The sequence below is a fragment of the Camelus bactrianus genome, chromosome 16 (genome assembly GCF_048773025.1).
Source record: "Camelus bactrianus isolate YW-2024 breed Bactrian camel chromosome 16, ASM4877302v1, whole genome shotgun sequence".
NCBI classification, from domain to species: Eukaryota; Metazoa; Chordata; class Mammalia; order Artiodactyla; family Camelidae; genus Camelus; species Camelus bactrianus.
Window position 1 is genome coordinate 33441542 of NC_133554.1, and position 18596 is coordinate 33460137.

At 49.1% G+C, this 18596-nt stretch overlaps 1 protein-coding gene across 2 annotated transcripts in view; it reads left to right on the top strand.

The window, feature by feature from the left end:
* IGF2BP1 (insulin like growth factor 2 mRNA binding protein 1) overlaps nt 1–13500 on the top strand; it is a 42817-nt gene extending 29317 nt beyond the window's left edge. Inside the window, exons 9-15 of one of the 2 annotated variants that reach the window (XM_010960551.3) lie at nt 295–430; nt 1108–1230; nt 1618–1734; nt 2509–2583; nt 3304–3435; nt 3710–3823; nt 6195–13500. In XM_010960551.3, coding sequence (XP_010958853.1) covers nt 295–430; nt 1108–1230; nt 1618–1734; nt 2509–2583; nt 3304–3435; nt 3710–3823; nt 6195–6287 — 790 coding nt within the window. In that variant the 3' untranslated portion in view covers nt 6288–13500. Of the gene's footprint in view, nt 1–294; nt 431–1107; nt 1231–1614; nt 1735–2508; nt 2584–3303; nt 3436–3709; nt 3824–6194 lie in introns of both variants that reach the window. The other variant, XM_010960550.3, reaches the window with a different exon arrangement.
* The last annotated feature ends 5096 nt before the right edge of the window (nt 13501–18596 follow it).

The following is an 18596-nucleotide window of genomic DNA, read 5'->3' on the forward strand; positions in this document are numbered from 1 at the left end:
TGCTGTGCCGCTTGATTTTGTCAGACTCACCTGTGGGCAGAGCGACTACTCTGTTCCAGAGGGCACAGAAATGGAATGGATTGCCTGGCAGCACCGCTGGAGAAGCTCCAGTCTCGAGTGTCCCCCTGGCTTTGCTAGTGGCGGAAACCTGGCTGTGCTGGGCATCCTCACCTCCTCTCCCTGCCAAAGCTGAAGAGCCTGCAGAAAGGTGCCGCTGTGTCCCCAGCTGGGGCCTGTTCCCCGGTCCCGGCCTGTCCGGGGAAGGTTGACGTTGCTCTGTTCCTCCGCCCCAAGGCTGCAGGACCTCACCCTCTATAACCCCGAGAGGACCATCACCGTGAAGGGGGCCATTGAGAACTGCTGCAGGGCAGAGCAGGAGATCATGAAGAAAGTTCGGGAAGCCTATGAGAATGACGTGGCTGCCATGAGTGTGAGTGTTGGGGACCTCTGCGGACCTGTCTCTGAGCCTGAGCCGCAGCAGAAGCAGGGCCCGGTGGGGCGGGCATCCACGTGCTGGGCGGCCTTGGGGAACTCACTCTGCATTTAAGTTGAATTAATAGGGAGTCCTCATTTGTTTCCTGGGGTGTGATTGGGGGGGATCTCATGTTGGGCTTTGAGGTCTGTGATCCTCCTATAAAGTTTGTGATTTATGGGCATTTTAGTGGGGAAAGGGTCCATGGTTTTCATCTAATTTTTAAAAAGGAGTGAGGATGTGGGACACATGACCCAAAAGATGAGTTTCAGACATCAAGGGGGAGATTTGCCCCTGCCTTCCGCCTACCCCCCGCAGGATCAGTACAGCATGGGGCCGTGAGTCTGGTCTCTCTGTCAGCAGAGTAATCAACCGAAGAGGAAGGATGTCTGAGGGCCTCACACTGTCAGCCCTCATTGGAGGTGCCGGTTCTTAGTGTGGGAAGAACCCTCAGTGTACATGCAAGTGTCTGAAAACCAGAAGGGCAGGCAGGTTTGGGGTAAAAGCATGTAATTATCCTATTTTGGCCCACTCTCCCAGGGGCACCCACACTCCTGTTCAGCCAGGGCCACGTACAGGGGTCATCAGGCTCTGTCAGAATGAGCTGACCTCTTCTCCTGACCTTCCTCCTCCAGCTGCAGTCTCATCTCATCCCCGGCCTGAACTTGGCTGCTGTGGGTCTTTTCCCAGCATCGTCCAGTGCAGTCCCACCGCCCCCCAGCAGCGTCACCGGAGCCGCTCCCTACAGTTCCTTTATGGTAGGTGCAGGGTCTTATTACGGGGGAACCCCTGGGCTGCCTGTGGCCGTGCTTAAGAGTCCAGCTCCTTGTGGGAGCCTCATGGTTGGGAATTCGCAGGGAGAGGGAAGTGGGGCCTGGGGATGCACATTGCCGCCCTCCCCTCGCCTGCCCGCTGCAGTGCTCCCAGTCATTGGCGCCAGCCCTTCCGAGTGTCAGCCCTGTGGGTGGCAGCCTTGGGTGCTGCCCGGGATGCTAGCAGCACTCTTCCTCTTCCTCCTGCCCGGCTTCTTCCGTTTGTCCCTCCTGGGCAGAGGGAGAGCTTTGAGGACGCAGGACAGGGCCGCGGAGGGGCTTCTGGGCCCTGCCCCTTGGCCATGGTAATAACATGACATGTTTTGGCAGCAGGCTCCGGAGCAGGAGATGGTGCAGGTGTTCATTCCTGCCCAGGCGGTGGGCGCCATCATCGGCAAGAAGGGGCAGCACATCAAACAGCTCTCTCGTTTCGCCAGCGCCTCCATCAAGGTGATCTGCTCTGCCTTGCTTCCATCACGCTCTACTCTGTTCCCAGACACCCTCTCTGGCTAGTGTTTCCCCCTTGTGGTCCCAGGCCCCTTTGCTTTTGACCCCGCTTGGTCCAGTGGAGCACCTTCTGGGCTCCTGGGCTTTTGGGCTAAGGGAGGAGGTGGAATTGTAGCAAAGAAAGAGAGCTTAGGCTCACAGAAGACTGACTTAGGTTCAAATCCCAGCTTCTAAGCTACGGGAGCCTCAGTTTCCTCCTCAGTACAGTAGCCGTGATAGTTCTCTGAAATAATGCAGCCACAGCCCCTGGCTTGGTCCATGCCTTGTGCACAGGGCTTGCTCAGTAGACGGTAGCTGTCTTATATCTTCCCTGGCCAGGGCTCAGGGGAGAGAAGGGAGAACCTGTTGGTTTCACAAGGCGAAATCCATTGGTTTCAGTGGTCTGAAAGATTTTAGTCAAATGCAGTGTGTGTTCCTGGTGAAAAAGGCCTCTGGGAGATTCTGTGGGTGGTCACTGCCCTCCCCCGACTGGCCATCTGACAGGATTCTGTTGAAATCTCCTGGGGGATGAGGGCAGGTAGGGTATGGGCAGGAGCCCCTATTTAGGGAATGTCCAGAACAAATGCACCCATGCCCTCATAAGAGGTTTGGTGAAGGGGCAACAGCCTCGGGGGTCAGGGTCTCTGTTCTCCACTCCCCTGGCCCTCAGTGTTGTGGTAGGGGGTCTGGAGGAGGTGGAGACAGAGGGCATCTCTTTGACCAGTGTTTGCTTTGCAGATTGCTCCTCCTGAAACTCCTGACTCCAAAGTTCGTATGGTCATCATCACTGGACCCCCAGAGGCCCAATTCAAGGTTCTGATCTTTATTGTTTCTCCAAGTAGGACCCAGGGAAATTGAGTTTGGGTGGGAGTGCAAATCTGCGCCACATTTTTAAGCTTCCCTGCAAAATATAGGACTGCAGAGATGCTTTCAGATTGTCATTAGACTTAAATCTGTTGGCTTCTCCTTCCCTCTTTCCCTCCTGATGGTAAATATATGGGGAAGAAGGAAGTCTGATGGCTCTTCCTTAAAGGAAGGCCCTTTTTTTCCCCCTACATGTCCCTACTACATGCCTAGGTTCTTGAACTTCTGGGCAGACAGTCATAGAACTGATAGTTATCTTATCCTGACCTAGACAGGGATGGAGAATGAGGACAGCTCTGTAGGCTGTGCAGAGTGACCAGCAGTCTTCCATCTGAGTGTCTGGACCAGCTGCCACTCAGAGCCATGACTTGATTGCTGGCCACTGCCTCTCCAAACCATGCAAGCATCCCAGAGCCCCCAGGTCTGGCATGTAGCTTAGGTGTTATGTTCCTCCAGGGAGTTATGTGTTCAGTTGCTGCGCCTAGGCTCCCGGTGTTACAAGTGAGCAGGAGGGAGACTGACAGGGCAACACTGTGGACCTTTGGTATCACTGGGCCTAGTCATGATCCACCCCTAAGCAGGGGAGGGCCTGTTGGGCGTGGGGGCGCCCCTTTTGTCGTATATGTATATGTGTGGTCCACTGATGTAACAATGACCTCCACTCCTCAGGCTCAGGGAAGAATTTATGGAAAACTCAAAGAGGAGAACTTCTTTGGTCCCAAGGAAGAAGTAAAGCTGGAGACACACATCCGGGTGCCGGCGTCGGCAGCTGGCCGGGTCATCGGCAAAGGTGGCAAAACGGTGAGCCTTGAGGGCCAGGTTGAAAGTTCTAGGCGTTAGTCCCCAAACCCAGCAGCTCTCCTGGCGCCTCCTGCTCCCCGACCCTGCTCAACCTTAGACCTCCCCCGATTTGCCCATTTACTTGATTGTTTCCCAGCCCCAGCTTCTAACTCCTCCAGTTTCTACCTGCTGGTGACCTGCCTCTTGCCCCTCCCTCCAATCCAATCTGTGGTTTCTTGACAGCACCCCGAGCTCCTCTCTGATCTGTCCTCCCTGCCCACACTCCTGTCCCCAGGTGAATGAGCTGCAAAATTTGACTGCAGCTGAGGTGGTGGTGCCAAGAGACCAGACCCCTGATGAGAACGACCAGGTCATCGTCAAGATCATCGGGCATTTTTATGCCAGCCAGGTACCTAAGGCCCTTCCCCATCACAGGAGGGCGGCAGGACCCCAGGGACCAGAAAAGCAGGACTGCAGAAGCATGACCTTGACAAGTCCTGGGGACTCTGCCTGCAAACGATTTGACAATTTTCATGTGTAGTATATGTTATGCATAGTAACTGTTACATATTATGTGTTATATGTTAATAGTGACCCCTGTTTAACCTTAGTCCTTCCCTTTTGCACTGGCTAAGAAGAGAAACTGGTATCACCCACCACCCAGTCTTGTTCGTGGAACATGGCAACGTCCTGGATTGCCTGTTTTCAGCGCAGTCCTTCACCTCTCCCAGGACGACTGCTCCATCTTGCTTCCAGTTCTTCCCCCTCCTGTTTTTATTCTGGAACTCCCCGTCCCTGCACTGCCTCCACTGAGACAGCACTGCCCAGCGTTGGGACTGACCCCAGAGCCTAGAAAAGAGGACAGATACCAGGTTAAAATTTTAGGATGATTGAAAGCTAGTGGGGTTTTCCTAAAACCCCCAGTGTTGGAGCCAGAAAGGGTATAGAGACTGTTGGATACAACCACTTCCATTCACAGAGGACAAACATATCAGAGCTGGCTTGTGATGGCCTGAGACTCCTCCAGCAATCAAGGGCAAAGCAGGAACCCAGACCCCAGCAGAGCGTGGCTGCCCAACATCAGCAACTTGGGTTTTGGAACCAGAAGGCTTGGATGAGCAGCTTTCTCTGACAGCCCTTTGAGAGCCATTAATAACCACAGAATATCTTAGATTTATGGGTGCTTCTGATACACCAAGCAGTGTTCCGTGTGGCCTCTATTAAGGCCTTTAATCCTTGTAACGACCTTATTTTACAAAAGAGGAATATGAAATTTAAGAGGTAAATGATGTAGCCAGGAATTCATGGAGACAGGATGTATTACGTACAGACGGGGAGATGTTTTTCACTGGTTACGATTAGAACTAGGTGAAAACCCATGTAAAACATATGAAGCACGGGGCTGACGGGGGGAATTAATATATAAATATTAACTTCACATTATTTCCTCAACCTGCACCCTCTTTCCCTTTCTTTTTTAATTTTAATTTTTTAATTGAAGTATAATTGATTTGCAATGTTGTTAGTTTCAGGTGTACAGCAAAATGGTTCAGTTATATGTACATATATACGTATAGGTTCTTTTTCAGATTCTTTTTCATTATGTTATTGTAAGAAATTGAATATAGTTCCCTATGCTTTACAACAGGTCCTTGTTTATTTTATATGTAGTTTGACTCACTTTCTCTTTAACCAAGAAACCAAGTGCTCAGTTTATGGAAAGGAGACATTCTGGTAAATTTCTGTCAAGTGAATCACATTTTGCAGTTGATTTCCTATATAGAACTTGCACTTATAAAAGTGAAGAAACCTTTAAGAAGGAAAGAATAAAGATATCAGCCCTTTGGGGTTTTTTTGGTCCATTTTCACAGTGGAGCTTATTTCACTGCCGTTTGGTTTTCTCAGCTCCAGGCATTTCTTTCGTCTTCTTTCCTGGGACATTTCCATGCGTAGTGAGTGGACTTGTGATTGGTGACAAGGTCTCCTGATTTTTGACCTTTTGACAACACACACTCATGGAAACTCTAGGAATTCTGCCTTGGGTTCAGTCACATGTGTCAACTTTGTCCGTTTTTAATCGTTGTCATGTTTTAAATTGTGATGAATGAGTTCGTATTACTGTGTTTCCCCCCTCCTCCATATGAATCCAGTGCTCAGGGTCTGTTTGGCGGCACGAAACTTAAGGTCACTCTAACCTTCAATCTTCTGTCTTCTTTTTTTAAACAACACAACAAATCCACACTTTCATTTTTCAATAAGTTTAAATCCTTGAGGAGGGGTACAGCATCATGTGGATCCTGTGCCCAGTGGCCTTGGAAGGAAGGTTGTTTCTTGGATTTTGCACGAACTATGCCACTGTTTCCATGAGCGAAAGTTACCTTTCCCCATATTGCTCTGGTTTTGTTTGATTTTCCACCAGGAGTTACTGTGTTGGTCTTTGCTTTGTACCCATAAGCACACACCTCTTGCCTAAATAATATTCGGTTTCATCTCGAGCGTAAACACCTTCGATTTTAAGAAGAGCTGTGTGCTGGTTCTGGAGACCCTGCATATAGCGAACAAAAAAGACCTGCAGCCACAGACATTCATCGTTTTAGGGTCCCGTTCCCAGCAGACCTCCTCGGGCTCCAAGTTGGCTGAAAGAGAGCAATCTTTTAAGTCCCACGTGACCTGTTGTGTTTGTTGCCGGTGTTGGATCCTGTTGTCCTCTCTCCCCATGTAGGGCTGTCTCCTTGCCTTTGGAGATCCTCCCCTCACCACTCGGCCTGTTCTTTCTGCAGATGGCTCAGCGGAAGATACGAGACATCTTGGCCCAAGTCAAACAGCTGCACCAAAAGGGACAGAGTAACCAGGCCCAGGCTCGGAGGAAGTGACCAGCCCCCTCCCGTCATGTCGACTCAAGGACAACAGGCTGAAATCGAGAGCACGTTCTCCCCAGCAGGCCTGAGAATGAGTGGGAATCAGGGACACTTGGGCCGGGATGTGTGTAGATCAGGTTTGCCCACTTGGCTTGAGAAAGATGTTCCAGTGAGGAACCCTGATCTCTCAGCCCCAAACACCCAACCAATTGGCCCAACACTGCCCACCCCTCAGGGTGTCACCGTGGAAGTTCTAGCTCAGGGTGCTTTTAAACGTGGATTGTTTAAGTTCTCCAGGTCCCACCAAGAGGGTGGGTCAGACCCCAGTGGGAAGAGAAATAAAATTTCCTTCAGGTTTTTAAAACATGTAGAGGGGTGCTTTGATCAGCCTCAAAGGATGGTTTTCTTCTTGACCCTGAAATCCTTCCAGCCTTGTCCTACTTGGTTTTATTGATTAAAATACCTCTATTCTCGTGCCCTGACATAGCCTCTTCCTACGTTCACGCTGTCCTGTCTTAACCGCTGCCAGCAGAAGTGGGAACCAGTGCATTGCTTTCCTTACATTATTCAAAGAGAGAAGACACGCCAGCATCTGCAGTTTAATTCCAATCCCTTCCTAACCAACCAGTAGGCACAACAAGGAATAGAGAGAGAATGAGGGAGAAACATGATTAAAATTTATAGTAATCCACGTTTAAAAGGAGTGCCCTTGTGGCTGATCTAGTCCAGATCACCACCTTGAAAAATTGGCACAGGTGAAATTTGCCCCTCTGTTGGGGCTTCCCCACAAGATTCCTCACCCCATTCATGTCCCTCTAACCATGTGAGTCCCACCTCATGTCCAGGTGCACCTGGGTGGTGCTAAGTGCTCAGCAGGGTGGGGCCGACCACTGTACTGTCCCTGATTCCCATCATTCTCAGGCAGATTTTATATTTTTTTAAAGTCTATTTTAATGATTGGATATGAGCACTGGGAAGGGGATACTAACTCCTCTTGATAAAGTCTCAGTTCCATGGAGGGCTTGAGTGACCCTAAAGGCTGCCACTGTGCCCTCACCCCGGCCCATGTGCTCCCAGAAGGGCTGGTTCCCAGAAGCAGGGGTTGCGGGGCACTCCCCCCCACGGCACTGTTCCCTTGGTGGTGGTGGGATGTGGAACCCGACCCTCAGCTCCTGATAAAGCTGAAGTCCATCATTTGGCATATATTATGAATATTCAGTAATTTGGAGAGTATTTGCTTCTGTTTTTATCCTAGAGGCATATTTAACTGATGGCTTCTGTCTCCACAAGTCATTGGCATGATGTAATGTGTGCCTAAAAAAAAAAAAAACAAAACAAAACAAAATTCAAAATACCAGCAACATTATGCACAGAGGGGTAAATAAGCTTAATTTATTTTCCAGGCTCAGTAAGATCCCGTTTTTCGAAGTTCAGCCCTTGTGGAAGACATCAGCCATCAGTTAAATGAGGTTAGGCCTCCCCTCCTAACGTACTGACTGTCAGTGCATGTGAGCCAGGTGGTGCACTTTAGCTGCCTTGGACAGTGCTATCAAGTGTGCTGGGAAGGGAGGAAGGCCTCTCTGCATGTGGGAAAGCCCGTGCTTGGACTCCCCTCCTTCCAACATTGCAACAACTACAGTAACAACAAGACAACCATGACGTGGGCGGAGTCAGTCAGGTAATGCTGTGCGCGAAGTAAACTACCTCAAGGTATGAAGTTACCTCAGCAATTACTTTCCTCTTTGTTCCCCCCACCTCTTTTTTTAATCTTTTTTTCTTTGCGGCTTGCTGATATTTTATATAAAAAAAGAAAAAAGAAAAGCAAAGCAAAAGAGAAGCTGATAGTCTTGAATATTTTATTTTTTTAATGAAAAGAAAAAAAAAACGAGAAAGTTATGTTTCATAATTTCTTACAACATGAGCCAGTGTAACCCTTTAGGAGCTCTCTATGGAGAACAGGCCCTGTGGGAAAGGCAGCCGGGGCTGCTCCTTGGGAGGAGGGTGGGCTGAGCGGGAGGGCCGAGCCGGAGTGCCCAGGGCCAGGCTCTGCTCGTCGGCGCCGGCCTCTCCCGGAAAGCCCTGCCCGCTGGGGCCAGCAGGCCTCGCACAGCTGTGGCCCCCAGCCGCCTCCAGCACCCGGCCTGTGGTCTCCCCTCCCGCCTTGGGTTCAAGGGGGCACCCCAGTCGGTTTTTCCCACCAGTGGTGCTGTTGAGATATTTTAAAATATTGCCTCCGTTTTATCGAGGAGAGAAATAATAACTAAAAAACATACCCTTAAAAAAATCTATACTTCTCTGTCTAAAAATATGGGAGCCAAGATTCCATTGGTGGAAGAGACAAAGCCACCCTCTCACCCTCAGAGAGGTCCACCTGGTTTGTCGTTGACATGCTTTTCATTTTTTGTTATTGTTGCTTCATTTCAGTCCCATCTTGCAATTCTTGGTCTTTATCAGTGGACCAAGGGGCAAACAGATAATTGGATAACTGCCCCCTCTGTCTCCCCGTCTTTAGATTGATTGGATTGATTCTAACAGTGGACCCAAATGTACAAATTCTTGACTTAGGGTGGTGGGTGGCAAGGAGGAGCAGGGGATATGGAAATGTGACTTGGGGACAGGTTCTTGCCTCATTTATGTCTTGTCACTTTCTCCCTGTGACATTGCTTTTAGCCCCAGAACTGTCCACCCCAAAGAGGAGGGAGCAGGGAAGCGTTTAGGGGTGATATCAGGCCAGTATAATTAAGCTCCCCACCTGTTCAAACCACAGAAAAGGGTCTCCCAACTTCTATCTCTGGCTCTATATGCTTTATTCCAAAACGAAGCAGATAACGTTCAGACATCGGCCATTTAGTGATTTAACGTGAATTTTCAGCAGCAAGCATGCTTTGATATCTGGTTCAAACTACCATCAGAGTAAAGCCCCCCACAGTATCTGAAATGTGATTGTTGCAGTGTTCAGTTTCCTTGGGATCCTGCTCACTTCACACCTTAAGCCCACGTCCTTTCCCTTTGGCTGATTCAGCTCCCCGAAGAGACCAGGAGTGAGGCAAGGGACTGTCAGACTTGACTTGGATTAGGCACGGCTAATATTTGCCCAGCAGGAAAATTGTGAAAGTTATACAACAGAAAGCAAAGGAATATGGTTTGGTGGTTAAGGTTTAGCAGGAGGAAGGGCCTGTCTTTGACCTGTAGGCTTGGTCTTGGGGCAGTTCATGCCCCCCTGCACATCACCTCCATTTCCCCATCTTTGGCGAGATAACAAGTTAACGTGAAAAGCACTTGGGAGATTTGGATGATCTGAGAAAAGCGACTTTAAAAAGACAGCTTCTGTGCTCTAAGATGTGTGTGAGCTACATACTACATACGTATATTTTTAAGAAAGGACCATCACTTTAAGATATATTTTTTAATTCTGTGGAACACGTGAAAAACCAAAATGGTTTGATTCCCTGATTTTGAAGCTGCATCTGACAGTGACACCCAATGGCTTGAATCCCCTCGAGGGTCTGGTTGCCTTTTGCAGTGTGGGTTGTGGACTTGGCTCCTAGAAGGGGTCTGGGAAGGAGAGAGCCGTTTTGAGGGACAGGGAGTTTCATCGCCTCCTCTTCACTTCCCTTCTTTCTGCCAGTCCTTCTCAGTCCTTTTTCCTTTACCCTGAGCTCCCCACTTCTGGGGGGTGGTTGGGAGCTTTCCTCTTAGTTATGCCTCACTACTGGCAGAAAGGACCCCGTGTAAAACCCAGAGAACTCTGGAGGGGAACACTAGTAGGTTCTATGTGTCCGTTTTCCTCTGTGCCAAAGACAGACAGACAGACAGAGGCTGAGAGACGCTGTTTCTGAATCAAAGTAATAACCATCTTTCGACATCTACCTGGGCTGTCTGAGAGGGGGAGGGCTCCCCGGAAACAGTGGGCTAAAGACACGTCCCTCCCCTCCTGAGGCTCCTGGGGGACGTGGGGGCCTATGTGCCAAGGGGTAAAGAGCTGAGAAGGGGGTCTGATGGCTCCTGGTTGCACTTTGGGGAAGGAGGGGAAGTTTGGGGCTCCTCCGCGTGGGACTGCGCTCCGTCCCCTGCCCCACTGCAGAGATAGCACGGCGAGTTCTCTTCAGGCCTGGCAGACTGGCGATGAGGAGGGGCCTCAGTTAGCTCTCAAGGGTGCCTTCCCCTCCTCCCACCCCAGACATACCCTCTGCCAAACTGGGAACCAGCAGTGCTATGTAACTACCTCACAGAGCCCCCGAGGGACTGCCTCGCTTCCCGGTTCTCTCAGCCCTTTCCTCCTCCCTCCCACTTGGGTGGGGACACCCTTCTCTCCCCTGAAGTGTTCATGGGGAGATCCTAGTGGCTTTGACATGCAAACCATGCCAACTTTTGCTTATTTGTTGAAAAACTGGTAGAAGGAAAACAGCACAGCCTGCCCCAGGAGCTGCAGGAAGATGGAAGAAAGCTTCTCAATGCCAGGGGACGTAAAGCCATTCCCTTTCCAACTCTTGAGGATTTAGATGCAGAACTTTTCTCTTGTATTCAGACTTAGGGCAACACCAGCTGAAAACTTGGGATGCATAAGGCTTCTCTATCGGGGTACAGGACAGGGAGGAGGCCTCGTGACCGAAGGTGGATTTAAAAGAGGAGGGCCAGAGCCCCCACCCTGACCCTTGGCCCTGTGCACCTCCTCGGGGGCACAGTCTGACGGCACCACGACTGGTGTCTTAGTATGGTTGAATCTGGATGGACAAGACAAAAGAAAGACTTTTTTTTGTAAATGAAATAGCAGGAAGCTCCTCGGGGGCATGTGTTTCTAGTAACCACAGGTGATGGATGCTATGAGAGTAAATGGATGAACTACCTCAATCCTTACAGTGAGATTGGAACCAAGAGCTAGGATTCGTGCATGAGGGTATGGATCCCAGCCAGGAGGAGTGAGCTGAGGCTTGTGCCGCGAAAGGTTTGTCCTTGAGGAACAGGCCTGCCTGCTGGGACCCCTACTCATCGGGTGGGTTGGGCGGGGCTGGCCGTCAGGTCCCCTTTTCTGCCCTCCTTGCCCTGGGGTCCCATGCTTCACCTCTTCCCTTCAGCTTGTCCCCTCTCTCACCTGCGATGGCTTGTTTGGACCAGAAGGTGAGGAGAGTAATTGCCTTCTCTCTTCTACCAGAGGGGGCTGGCTGGAGGTGAGATGTGGGGCTTGGCCTGGAACCCATTACTCAGCCCCAAAGCCAGGAAGCCTGGGGAAGCCAGAGCTAAGACCTCTTCAGCAGGGTTTCTTTGAGATGCTCCACGTCCTCTGTACCCCCTTCCCAGTCTTCACGGGGACAGTTGGCTCTAGAAGGAGAAGAGGTGGAGCAGGATCCTTTATCCTGAAAGTCAGAGGGCCCAGCCCTCTGGTCGCTCAGGAGTCTTTGTAGTCGGGGAGTCCACTGGGCAGTCCCAGCCCCTCCCCACCCTCTAATGGACCTCCTCATAGAAGCCCCATTTCACTTTTGTTTTATCTACCTCTTAGCAAGACAATAGAGATAAATTAGGTAGTGGCAACTCCACTTGCTTAGATTAGGGGGGGAAAAAGATTTCTTTTTCCAAAGGAAAAAAATATTACCTTAAAAAAAAAAACATTTTCCAAAAAATTAAAAAAAAAAAACCAAAAAAAAAATTTAAAAAAAAAGAGGGAGACACTTTCCAGTGACTGCTGGATTGTTTTAATTCCCCAAACTTTTCTCTTTTTTTCCCCCATGAATAAGTTTCACTCTTTGGCGATTTTCTCCACTTGTTTAAGATAATGTGCTATTCTAACAGGTACAGCTTTCACAGTCTGCCCCCGGCTTGCCCACCCCCGCACCCCATTCCTGCCAGTGAGTTCCTCTTACCTGTGCTCCCCCTGTTACCTTCCCTGCCAGGTGACTTCAGGCATCCCCACCAAGAACAAAGGCTTTCTGTGTGCTGGGGTACTTAAATCTGGACTCACCATTTCAACCTGTGGGGGTGGGAGGGGCACTTGTAACACTTCTGTGTAAATTTTCTATAACCTGCCCTGGAAAGGTGTTCAAAATGAATTTCAGCAGATAATGAGTTAGCATAAGTAATAAACATCCTCTACCGCCATTTGTGTTCTCCCCTTTCTCCAGCATCTTGATCCTGGTCCCAGAAACCAGAATAAAAGAGCCCCATCCCCTGAGGCAAAGTGAATTGGTGTCCAGTCCTGAGACGTCACTCGGGAGAGTGAAGAATGTATTTTTAGAATGTGAAACGTGGTGGGGGCTGGGGAGGGGGGTGGATTGTGCTTGTGATTGCGTGACCCTATTCTGTAACCGCGACCACTTTGAAAATTGTACTTTGCTGGGAATCTGCCAGCCGTCACCACCCGGATTTTGATTGTACCCTTACTCCCACCCTGCAATCTGCTCTGTACTTTGGGGAGATGGGGCAGCTGGCTCAGACTTTTGGAGTTTGTTCTTTTGCTGGATGAGCACTCCAGTTTTCTTTTCCCATAAAGGTTGTTTCAGCCACAAATCACTTCATTCTGCTGTTTCAATTTCAAAATAAAAGGAAACTTGTACTGAAAGCTGTGAGTGTGTCTGTGTCTCGGGGTGGGTTTTGAGGGTCTAGTAGCTGAGATGCTCAGAACTTTGGGGGTTGAACCCTGGTTTCCAGGGACCAGAGCCACTCAAATGTGCAAAGTAGGCATTTTTCTTACGTTTACGGGGTAGCAGCTGAGGAGTGGCTTCTAAGTGGTGCTTTGCTCCTAACTTCCTTTGCATATAGGAATAAGGCTTGCACTGTTAAAGAAGGCGTTGCAGAATGACGGTGGAGGAGTTGCAGTTGCACTGGAAGTGAGGAGAGTGTTGCTCTTCCTGACACCTGCCCTAAGAAAAATTATGTGAATGGCTCTTACGGGGGGTTTCCCAGAAGGCAGTTCAGTCACCACCTGCTGTGACCCTGCCCTTTCCTACTTTTTTTCCTTTTTGAAGCCCAGATTGGTGGAGGGACACCCTCGCGTGATACAACCTGGACTCTTAACGTGGCTCCTGATTCTTGGTCCGGCCTCTCCCACTCTATCACCCACCCTTAAAAGATGACATGATGGTACTGGGCTACGCCACGCTTAAAGGAACCTTCCAGGTTATCTCGAGTGAATAGAAGCAGTGTAGAAGGACACATTAAGAACTCTCTTCCTCCTGCTTTTTTTTTTTTTTTTTTTTTTTTTGGCATCCCTGGACATGGAGCAGATCAGTGAAACTTTGGCTTCCACAGGGGACGGAGGGGAATGTTTGCTAAGTATGGTTACACCAGCCTCTGTCTTTCCTCCTTCTGACCCTCTCCCTCTGCCTCTTTTTTTTTCCCTACTGAGCCCAATCTTGTTTGAAAAAGCTTAAAAGTGACTTTGAATAGGATGTGGTCATTTGGCTAAATTTAGCGTTGCTTTTACTGTGCCTTTCCAAATAATTGGATAAATGTTGGGACCTGATTTTTAAGTCTTGGTGGAAGCTTTACATGGTAGATTAATATCTATTTGTTCCCTGACCTGTTTCGGGAATAATTCAGGTGGTTAAACATGGGGATGGAACCCTGTGGCTACTTTCCTAGTGGTGGCCAGTATTACTAAAGTCCCACAGACATTTGATTCTAGAAACTGTACCTTTCACAACATGGCCAACCAGCATCGCTGCAAGAGAAATCTTCATTGGTGCGTGTGAGACAAGATGAAAGGTTTACTGGAACACTTTATTCTTTCACCATCCATGTAAGTAATAAACTGTAAATCTGTATCTTTCCTGATCGAATCAGTCAGACCTCGGTCTTGGCCTTGCTTTGTCTATGTGTGCATGAGCTCGACAAATTTGGTGCTCAGTGTGGGGGTCCAAAAAGTGCCCAAGAGACAACTGGAGCAGGGGGAGGGTATAGCTCAGAGGTAGAGGGTGTGCTTACACGAGGTCCTGGGTTCAGTCCTCAGCACTTCCATTAAAAGAATAAATAAATCTAATTACCCCCCCCCAAAACAAACAAACAAACAAAGGCAATTTAAAAAAATGGAGGCTTCATGAGCCAGGTAGGGAACAATATATGTGCCCCAGAACCTGGTAGCAGAGACTTCACCCCAAAGTGGTGGGCAAAAGAGGGAGGCGTCCTATGTATTTGTCCTATCAAGGGGTCAGGATAGGGGACAAGACTTCCTGGCACCTGAGAGCTAATGCCACTTGATAAACGTTTGGAGGTCAAGCAGCTAGAGATAGGATTGGTGCCTTCAGCTATTAAAAGTGAGTTTTAGGCTGAATTAATGGCCACTTAAAACCCAAAGTAAGTGCAAATCTACGCTTATTGGTGTAAGTTGCTCCCTCACTTCCAGCTGCTGGGTAACTCCTGCAGTGCCTGTGTTAAAACTCCTCCATCTGTGTTTCTGTAAAAAAAGCACCTAATAGAGTTTGGGCAAAAAACTTGCAGTGAAGAAAGGGGAAAAAAACCGGATAAAGCAACTTTGCAAATGAAAGATCCAGTCCATTCATTGTATGAGCTGTCGTATAAATGTGTAATTGGTATTGAAGTCTGTCACCTGTTTGAATTGCGAATGTGCACGAAGTGTTAGAAAATTCCTTTGGTGTCCAAAATTTTCACTCTATAATGATGTCTTGTTTGGCAAGTTAAAGATCTTATTCTTAGTGGCCTTGGATGCCTGCCAGTGGGAGTGACCACAACCCATAAGCCTCAACAAGACTCAGGCCTGCTTGCCAAGTAAAGTGTCTTGAAACAATGAATTTCTCTGACAGTCAAGGAAAAATTGCTATTTATTTATTTATTATTTTTTTTTTTACAAAATAAAAACCCATGTTCCTAATTCAAAACTCTTGGCAAAAGTTGGCCAAAGCTGGCCTATTCGTCTTGCTATAAAAGAGGCCATATTTGTTTCCTTGGGCTGCTGTAAGAAATTACCCCAAAACTGATGGCTTAAAACAACAGTTCTAGGTAGGGAGGGCATAACTCAGTGGTAGAGCGCATGCTTAGCATGCATGAGTCCTGGGTTCAATCCCCAATACTGTCATCAAAAATGAATGAATTAATTAATTAATTACACCCCCCCCCCTAAAAAAACACAACATTTCTGGAGGCCAGAAGTCAGATCAAGGTGTTGGCAAGTCTGTTCCTTCTGGAGACCCTGAGGGACAACCATCCACTGCCTCTCTCCTAGCTTCTGGTGGTTAATAGCAATCATTGGCCTCTCCTTGGCTTGAAGACAAATCACTCCAGCCTCTGTCAACATGGTTTTCTCTGTGACCCTGTCTCTTTCTGTCTCCTTTAAAGACAGTCATTATTGGATTTAGGGCCCACCCTCATCCAGGATGATCTCATCTCAAGATCCTTACACATACCCGCGAGGCGATCTACTCTCTCCCACAGCTTGTCCCCAGTGGCAGGTTTCTAGGTTGAGACCTAGAAAAGGCTGAAATCTCACCGGCAGGGTCCCGGTACTATTACATGGAGACATTATCCTTAGCTAATGCTAAGCTTAGACATTATCCTTAGTTCAGTCTCTGAGTGAACAGGGCTGGAAGATTAAGTCCACCATAAATCAGGGACCGGTAACCCAACTAAAGTTCTTGGGGACTGTTATGGTCTGAATTGTGTCCCCTTCAAATTCATATGTTGAAGCCCTAACCCCCAGGACCCCATAATTGGATTGTATTTGGAGATAGGGGCTTTTAAAGAGGTGATTACGTTAAAATGAGGCTGTTAGAGTGGGTCCTAACCCAATCTGACTGGTGTCCTTATAAGAAGAGGAAATCTGGACCCATTGAGAGACACCAGGGATGTGTGATGCAGAGGAAAGGCCACATGAGGACACAGCGAGGAGATGGCCATCTGCAAGCCAAGGACGCAGGCCTCAGAAGAAACCAAAGCTGCTGACACCTTGATCTTGGACTTTTACTGTGAGAAACTAAATTTCTGTTGTTTAAGCCACCTGGTGTATGGTATTTTGTTATGGCAGCCCGAGCAAATGGTCAAATTGTGCATGAGCAAGAGAATTCTGCTCAGTGAGCAGAGTTGCCCATTGGCTGTGGTGCTGGTCCTGAAAATGCCCCCAAAATGTACCTCGTGTTGTGTTTATTAACTTGTGGCACTGGTGGTATGGTCTGGTGCTCAGCCGGAGTTGACTGGATCATCAAGTCTCAGGCCCTGTGGGGATGAACCCACACCCCCTGCTCATGACCCATGTGGAAAGAGCCCCTTGAAGGGTGAGCATCTGGTCTGCACGGCTCCGGTGAGGACCTGGACTCCCTGGATACACTGTCTCCCAGGGTGTGGTCCTCCATGTACAGTTCAGGACTGGGCCCTAAAACAAGGCCTAGTGATTCCAGCACATGAGGCCAAGGAAGCCTGGAAGATGTGCCCGGACTGCCAGCTACATGGCTGAAGAGTAAAGGGAACTTCAGAGTGTTCAGTTAGGGGGCCAGACCCGGCTGGTCCTGGCAAGGAGACGGGGTGGGCGCCGACTCTCCTCTTGAGGGTACTGATGGGCACTGGCTGCAGCAGACTAGGGTTCCTTTGCTATTGCTGCTGTAATCAATTGCCACATACTTAGAAGCTTAAGTCAACATACATTTATGATCTTACAGTTCTGCAGTTCAAAAATCCAAAATAGGTCTCCACCAAGGTGTTGGCAAGACTGCATTCCTTTCTGGAGGCTCTGAAGTAGGACCCTCTTTCTGGTCTTTTCCAATTCAAGAGGCCACTCACACTCTTGACTCCTGGCCTCGCATCTGCAAAGCCAGCAGTGGCCGATCTGGCCTTTCTCAAGCGCATCATTCTGATGCTGACCCTCCAACCTCCCTCTTTCACTAATAAGGACGTTTTGATCACATTGGCCCCAGGTGATCCAGGGTAATCTCCTCCTCTCAAATTCAGCAATCTTAATTTCAGCTGCAACTGGTAACAATCTTAATTCCCCTTCCCTGGTAACATATGTTTGCATGTTTCAGGGATTAGGATGTGGATACCTTTGGGGGTCCACAGATATCTTCTTGAGGTGGAACTACCATCTCTGTCTGCACAAGACGTGGGTGCCACACTATTCAAGGACTCTTAGACAGACTGGGTCATGTTTTTGGATTTCCTGAACTCATGCAGTCATCAATGGCATTGTCTCTGCAGCAAAAAGCGCCCAGCAGTGGGCAGCACATGGAACATTCACTGGACCTTTCATGCCCTGTATCATCCGCAGGCAGCAGGTGCCATTGACACCTGGTAAGGACTCAAAAAAAAGGAAAAACTGGAAAAGGTAATGAACCAGATAACCAAAGTTCAGCTTCCAGGAGAGCACACTTAAGACAGGCAATTTGGACTCTGAAAGTGGCAATTTTCTAGGAGGTATCTCCCATTTAAATTAATTGCTTAATTATCAGGTTGGGGAGGAGGGAAGAGGCCCAGCATGGCTGGTAAGTGACCCAAGCCACATAATTAACCCTTCTCACTTCACCTTTCTCCTTCCACATCCACCCCCGAGAGCCTGGGCTACTGGAACTTGAGAGTGACTAAGATCTGTGAAGGGAGGTGGGTAACACCTCCAGGGGATTTTTTTTGCGGACCCCTCTCCGCGCTTGCTCGATTTGAGCAATTATGGATGTTGATGATAATGATCAGGAATACCAGTGACAACTCCTAAGCTGGTCCTGGCATAGCTCACACAGCGGGTGGGATATGGTCTAGGATAGAAACAAGGTGTATAAGAAAGTAACAGCCTAGGGGTGAAGCCTGCGGTGCAGGCAAGACATGGGGAGGACTGGACAAGGGGTGAAATGACCGCTGCAGAGACGGGTCACACAATCTCTTGGCTGCAGCAGGAAGGGAAGAACCTGGGTCAGTAGGAGAGAATCTTAGACCTTGGGAGGCTGGCCTGTGGGGCTCGGTCAGGAAAGGTGACAAGGCAGAGTGATGCACGCACTGGGGCAGATCTGTGGGGCTGGGCAGGCTTTCTTAGTATTTCTAACCCCACCCACTGGGTCTTGCTGCTCTAGGCGCAGAGATTCTACCACCCACCTGTCCACCTGGTACCCATGCAAGTATGTGATTCCAGGTGCTGCATTATTTATTCCAATCTGCTGACTCTGTCTTTCCTTTCCTGGCTGCAGCGGAGAGCCCTACCTCTGCCCCACCTTGAAGGGAGAATGCAGGCAGAGGAGAGCCCAGGGCATAGTCCTGACAGTTCAGCAAGGATCGGGGAGATGGGGCAGGAAGTTTTGAGTGGACGCTCCTGCAGGAGGCTGGGAAGAAGGAGGAAGGGGCCACATTCCCAGCAGTGACAGTTCCCAGGGCAGAGATGAACCTACCCATGTCACTGAGGGC